General features: G+C 37.7%; 1 protein-coding gene across 1 annotated transcript; it reads left to right on the top strand.

Annotated features, from left to right (window-relative positions):
* The first annotated feature begins 1,389 nt into the window (after positions 1-1,389).
* LOC125474185 (disease resistance protein Roq1-like) lies at positions 1,390-5,720 on the top strand. The gene is made up of 5 exons (XM_048577621.1): positions 1,390-1,913; positions 2,579-3,680; positions 3,960-4,244; positions 4,352-4,915; positions 5,016-5,720. The coding sequence occupies exons 1-5, from the start codon at positions 1,390-1,392 to the stop codon at positions 5,718-5,720; spliced, it is 3,180 nt and encodes a 1,059-aa protein (XP_048433578.1).
* Positions 5,721-7,594: the final 1,874 nt, after the last annotated feature.

Raw genomic sequence — 7,594 nt, 5'->3', positions numbered from 1 at the left:
TGGGTCAGTTACAGTTTCATATTTCATCTTTAAAAAATGTCAATGTAATACCTTATCTTATGAATTTTTACAATTTCATACCATCCGTAAGTTTGTTTATCAATTCTTACGTTAAATAGTCACGTGCCTTAAAAATTTAATAAAATATTAAAAAATTAATTAAACATTTGGTTGATTTTATTTTTTTAGTGTTAAATATTTTTTTTTTTAATTTTAACCATTTATATAAAACACGTGATGTACCCACTTGTATTTCAATCATAATTAAAAATGTCCCCTCACTGATACAGTTCTCATCAGTGGCCATTTTAAAATTGTGGGGTTATTAGTGGGTGCTTCTGGGATTTTATTCTTTGCCCCCTAAGACTAACTCCAATGGTGGGCTAAAAGCCAAATTACCCCCTAAAATTTCCCCCCAAACCCACTCCAACCCAAGGGGAAATTTTGGGCTAAATGCTAAATGCTAAACCAATGCCAAATTCCCCCTAAAATTTAGCCCAGAAATCGGAGTGGACTGCACCCAATATTTATCGGAATTTAAATTTTTTTAGATTAAAATGTTCATAAAATTAATTTACGATAGTCTACATATTAAATTTTTTTTAAAAAATTAATTTAACCAAAAAAATAGCCTAAGTTCATTCTTTAATAATCCCGGGCTAAAATTTTAGGCTAGAATGGTTGGAGTAGAAAAGTTGTTTCTAGGCTAAAAGCTAAATTTTCCGGGTTAAAAAATTTGGCTTTTAGCCTAACCATTGGAGATGGTCTAAACAAAAGGCACACCCTAGATTTGTTGGATCCTCAACCGTGATTCCGGGGATGGGTCTGTTTTCTGAAACCTACAGTGCCAAGCAAGTCCTTTTATTATAGAAAGTCTTCATCTTTCTCCCCCTTCAATCGTACAAAGTCTCCTTATTTTATTACTGTCCACAAAATAAAGACAGTCATTTAGTTAAGATAGATTGTTGGAGTTTAATTTTCTGCATCTTTTGTTAAGATAGATTGTTGGAGACGAGGTTTCTTCCCATTGATACTCTCTAGACTGACTCCAACAGTTGGATCGTGCTTTACACCGAAGATTCTTACGTCCACCTGCGCACCACACTTAAAATACAATAAGGTCGCCAACTGAATTAAAGTTGGGCGGCAGATTTCTCAAAAAGCTACAAAAGAAAGGAAATTGCAGTGACATCATTGGCCCATGCAAAAATTTGATGGTAACATTTATACAAATTAAATTGTGGGAGGAATAGAACTTACGCGTTATCGACACGGCAGTGACATCATTGGCCCATGCAAAAAATTTAAAGGGGCCGCCTACACTGGGAAATCTTGGGAAAGACTCGACTTTGGTTATTTGATAGTCAAGCTGCACTTCTACAGGCTGCAATGGATGCCAGCAGCTCCGCCCGTGGAGCCGCCGCTGCTGCCTCTTCTTCTTCCTCGCGGAGCTCAAACCGCTGGAAGTACGAGGTGTTCCTGAGCTTTAGAGGTGAAGACACCCGCAAAACCTTCACAGACCACCTCTTCCTTGCGTTACGCAATGCCGGAATTAAAACGTTTATAGACAACCAGCTCAAAAGGGGGGAAAACATACCGAGGGAACTTGACCAAGAAATCGAAGGGTCGAGAATCGCCGTCATCATCTTCTCGAAGAGGTACGCGGACTCCCGATGGTGCCTGAGGGAGCTGTCGAAGATCATGAGGTGCCTAAAAGATCAAGAGGGGAAAATAGTGTGTCCAATATTCTACGACGTTGACCCTTCTCAAGTCAGGAAACAGAATGGTAGTTTTTCGAAAGCATTTCGGAAGCACAAAAGGAATGAAGATCCAAATGAGGTCAAGCAGTGGAGAGAGGATCTTAAGGCTTCTGCGGATTTGACCGGCTGGAACCTCAAAACCACGGCCGACGGGTATACTTTTTTGTTTACTTCAAATTTCATATCACCATATTTCACTAATGGACCAAAATTAAGATACTATCATTAAGGCATTGAATCTGATTTTATATGGTAGAAGAAAAATTGGATGTCCCTAAACTATGATAGAATTGTAATTTTGGTGACTATATAAAACTTTATTAGAATTGGTATATGAATTTTATATTTGCAAACTTGGGTTGGGCTCCGACTATATCCTGGAAAACTAAACTTGAAAATATAAAACATTTACGGAAAGTTTGAATCCCATTAGGCCCAACTAATTTGTTTAGAAATTAGCAAATGGTAGAGCATTTGCTGCAAATGATTTGCATATGAATTTCCGTCAAAATTAAGGAAGTGAAACGCAGGGTATGTGCTTTGTTTTTTTGGGTGTGTGAAGGACAAATGCTCCACACTTTATCAAATTAAAATCCCAATTGTAATAGATTCTTAATTATATTACTGAAAGTTACAATTGCATAATAGTCCAGTCACCAATGATCTAATGTATTCACATTATAATCAAAGATTAGATACGTGGTTGACTTGAGCTCAATTAATCCAGTTTATTCAAATCTGTTTCAATATGTAAATATCTAGTCATTATGAATAAGGCATTTAGTATGGCTCTTGTAATTTGGAATTTCTACTCATAGGTGTGAAGGAGTGTTTATCGAGAAAATTGTTGAGGACGTCAATGAACTACTGAAAACCACAGACTTAGAAGCCAAGCACTTAGTTGGAATGGCTTTTCGCGTGCAAGAATTCAGTACTAAATACTTAGACGCTGGAGGTTCATCTGATGTTCAAATAATTGGAATTTGGGGTATGGGCGGTATAGGTAAAACAACGCTTGCCAGAGCCATTTGTAGCAATTATCAGCACAATTTTAGTCGTCAATGTTACCTTGAAGATGTGAGAAGTAAAAAGAAAGAGATGATTAGTCTGCAAGAACAACTTCTTCGAGATATTTTGAAACGGCCTGACATTAACGTAAGCAGTGTTGCCGAAGGAACCAAGGAGATAGAGAAAAGACTTGGAAGCATGAAAGTACTCATCGTAGTTGATGACATAGATGATGTGGACCAGTTAGATGAGTTGGCGATAGAACACAAATCGTTTGGTTCAAGGAGTACGATTATTATAACAACAAGAGATGAACAAGTGTTGAATATAAAGAAGGTGGATAAAAGATATAAGGCACAAGAAATGACTAATGAAGAAGCTCTTGAGCTCCTTAGTTGGCACGCCTTTGGAAATCCTTGTCCCGACGAAGAATATATTGAACTCGCAAGAGATGTTGTTGACTATTGTGGAGGATTGCCCCTAGCTCTGAAAGTTGTTGGTCGTTTGTTGGCTACGAAAAAGAGTAAAACCACATGGGAAAGTACATTGGATAAATTGAGAAATATTCCATATCGAACAATTCATGAAACGCTTAAATTAAGCTACGATGGGCTAAGTGATGATCATGTGAAGGATGTGTTCCTTGACATATCTTGTTTCTTTATTGGATGGAGTAAAAATACTGTCACGGCAATATTGGATGGTTGTAGTCATTTTTCTGTAGAAGCAGAAATTAACACACTCTGCGATCGATGTCTCTTATATATTGATGAAGAGGGAATATTGAGAATGCATGATTTGATTCGAGATATGGGAAGAGAAATTGTGCGGGTAGAATCTCCTGTGAAAATGAGAAAACATAGTCGATTGTGGCGTAGTGAAGATGCAAAAAGAGTGCTGAGGAACGAATCTGTAAGTACTTTAGCAATAAAAAGATGTTATCTTAAGTACATGTAAAGAAAGAGAAGTATATATGCATATCCGCATATATATAATGTATGCCGTACATAGTATATTTGAAGAAGAAGAAGAAAAGAAAAGGCTTTCATCCACTGTAAATTGAAAGAGAAAATACATAATTATGTTGTATGCCCTACCTTTCTAGTAGTTCATTCATCCAATTCACGGCTCTGCTTCGTGTGAATATTATCCTTTTCTTGTTTTTTTTTTTTAATTTATTTTTACTAACAGGGAACTGAAGCAGTTGAAGGACTAACCTTAGCTTTGCCAGAAGATTCTGGTGACGAGCAAAGCTTCAGTACAGAAGCGTTTAAGAAGATGCGGCGTTTGAAATTTCTCATGCTGGAAAATGTAAAGCTGACTGGAAGCTACAAACATCTTTCCAAGGAGTTAAGATTGTTGATTTGGGATGGATTTCCTCTTGAAGCCATACCAGCAGATTTTGATCAACGAAACCTAGTTTATTTAGGCCTGAGCTACAGCAAGATCGTACGAGTTTGGGAGGATTCGGACCTGGTACGATATAATTATCAATGTCCTTATAAATATCGACATCAGTCATCGTCATTCATTCTCTCTTATTTATTTGGATTTTTATTATTGTTTTCTCTTTTTGAGTACAGTTGCCTAAGAAGTTGAAGCATCTCATTCTTGTAGACTGCCATGACCTGACTGAATTACCAGACTTTTCAAAACTCCCACTTCTCGAGGCATTGATCCTCAGTGGCTGTAAGGGTTTGTGTGGGGGTTACCATTTTTTAACACAACTGAAGGTGATTGAGGCATTAGAACTCAGCGACTGCAACATAACAGATGGTGCCGTTCTCGAAATAATTGGGAGTCTATCTTCTTTAAGAATTTTAGATCTAGATGGGAATGGTTTTAATAGGCTACCCATTCTCAGTGCCCTTTCTGAGCTTCAGTTTTTATATCTAAATCGATGCACAAACCTTCAGTCAATCCCAGATTTGCCGAACAGTTTGATTGAATTGAAAGCGAATTACTGCACTGCACTGGAAATAATGTCCGACTTTTCAGAGACGTCGAAAATGTGGAAATTGGAACTGAAAGACTGCCACAAACTCAAAGATATTCCAAACTTGGAGAACTCAATGGACAACATGGGTTCAATTCATATGGATGGGTGTACCAGTCTCACTGATACTTTTAAGGAGAACCTCCAAACGGTATGGTACTCTCTCTCTCTCTCTCTCTCTCTCTCTCTCTCTCTCTCTCTCTCTACTTTTTGTATTGTTGCTTATACTAACTTTGCACCCCATGGTGTAGAAAAATGCGTTTGGTGGAATTTTTCTCTCTGGAAATGATATTCCTAACTGGTTAGCCTATGTCGTGAGAGAGGATGAAACTGTCAAATTTGAAGTGCCGCCAAGTATTGATTATATAGGAGGGTTGGCTTTGGGCATTGTTTATTCTTCGGACAACTCCGACTGCATTGGGCCTCTAACTATTGATGTTGTTAACTGTACCCAGCGAACTAAGTTTCGCATCTGGCCTATGGAGGCCACTGTAACTGCTTCCCATGAATATTATCTTTGGTTGGGAAATCTTTCAAACAAGAAGCTCAATCTGAAAGGCGGCGACATGGTTCTTGTAAAAGCAGAATTTTATGGACAAGATAATAGAATTAAGGTGAACAAAACAGGAGTGGATATTGTAAAATGGGATTTGTTTGATGGTTATACTAATTGGGAGGACAATGAGACCATGTCATATGAGTCTGATGAAGACACTAATGACAATACACAGTTGAGCATATGCCACGTTTTCCTCTGCTACAAGACCCTCGAGGCATGGCCGTGGTGCATTGAAGGCTCTGAGTCTGATCCGCTCCCTAAGTTCTTCGCCTCCGCTCTCAAAGCTTGCAAGAACGACATCACCGCTAAGGTCCGTTTTCTAGCTCAATCCGTCGGCGTTTCTGATTGCTTTTCTTACCATTTCTTATTTCCTGGAGCTACTGAGTTCTGGTGTTGAGCTGAGTTGACTTCGTTACTCACTTTTTTCTTGGTTTTGATAGACGTTGTTGACACTAATTGAAGGACGTGAAGGAACTGAGTTTTCCGACGGCGATGTGTTGATTTTCCCACAAATGATCAAATACAGGTAAATTCGCGTTGATTTCTTGAGGTTTTTGTTATGTAGTTGCTTTAATTTTAATCCGAATTTATAGGATTTAGATAATTAACTAGTGAGTGGTTAATTTTAATTCGATTCATAACGATGAACTGAAACCGTTGTTGAGTATTTCTTAACGATACAATAGTAATAAGAATAAGTATATTAAGCAAGAGAACAACAATGTCGCACTGGAGTAATCTGAAGCAATAACTTATAACTATTCAAGATGGCACATAAAAGCTTAACTTAATTGGTGGATGAAAAAAGTTCAAATGGTGGTTTGATTATGGAATACTGAGAGTGTTGTCTTACCTATAGCTACATTGAAGAGTACCATGTAAAATTGCTTACGAGACTAAAACATGAGGCGACCCACGTTCCCACCCGAGTGCTATTCAAAAGCTGAGTCATATACTATTAAATCTAAGTCGTATACTATTGAAACGAATTATTTCCTTACTACAACCAACACTTCCAATATCAAAAGAGAAAGACATAACAGTATACGACGCATTAGCAGAAAAGCGCCACATTACATACCATGAAATGACAGCAACTAACTCTTGATATCAACTGCTGGAGGAAAAAACCTTGCCTGTGCAAAACAACAATTAAATCGAAAAAGTATGTCAGTTTTAGTTACATTATAACTGACTGTGTATGTAAAAATGCTTCAGACCTAACTTACCATATTTGAAACTAAACGAAAATCGAGATGGATTCCATTTTAGGAGACATTCAGAGATCCCATATTTGAGACTCTACACTAAAATCATTTCCAATGAAATTTTCTCTGCATTTGAAACTACTTTATCTCATCCTCACTAAATCTGCCAACACTGCATATTCTCTCGAAGAGTTCTCACCCAGCCGTGTACTCCATCACAATGGCCAGATGAGGTCGTGTGAGCAGAACCAGCAAGAAAAACACCGCACTACTCTCAGGTCTTAAACACAAACCTCTATCAATTATCTCAAATAAGCCACTCTAAAGACTATTTCCACATCACAGTAAAAACAAAGTGCAGGAAGTATAGCTCTTATTTTTAGCAGTTTAAGCACAGAGGCCAAATTTAGTGTGTTCTATCTACATCCACCCACCCTCAGCAGATACTTGTACAAAATTCAAACAGAACTTGCCACATTCATTCTTAAAATACAAAATGAAAATAGTTTATGATCACTGACCTCTTGGAATCAAACGATATTCATCTATCTGTGGTTCATGATTCCCTTTGAACATGTTCATCTATCTGCATCATCAAAAATAAAAATATTTTTAAAAAATATATAGTTTAAAGGATGAGAAATAAAGAAAATTCAGAACCAAAGCATCCAAGACTCACCACCCACAAAGATAATCAAGACATCCAGGACTCAGCCACCACCCAGGTAGGTAGCAAACACATACCTAAAGGCTAAAAAGGATAGGGTCTTCATCAAATTAGCTATGGTCAACCTAAACCAAAGTCAAGTGACAAATAAACAAAGGTATGCATAAATCATTTTCTTAGTCTGCTTTGCGATGTTAACATGTAAAAAATGAATTAGAGTCATTCGATCTTTCAGTAAAACCCAGCCCAAAACGTGTGAGAGCTGCACCCTGGGCCCAAATGCAGCAGCCCAACCCAGTTGTTAAGCACGGCCCACACTAACACACACAATGGCAAACTGTAATTAATTCATAATCGAAGGCCCATTCCATAACCAACATGAATTTACTGACCTAA

The sequence above is a fragment of a genome, unplaced genomic scaffold (genome assembly GCF_019419815.1).
Source record: "Pyrus x bretschneideri cultivar Hongxiangsu unplaced genomic scaffold, Pyrus_bretschneideri_v1 Contig12, whole genome shotgun sequence".
Taxonomy (NCBI): Eukaryota; Viridiplantae; Streptophyta; class Magnoliopsida; order Rosales; family Rosaceae; genus Pyrus; species Pyrus x bretschneideri.
The sequence above is the reverse complement of the archived record's forward strand: the minus strand, read 5'-3'. Positions and strand labels throughout refer to the sequence as shown.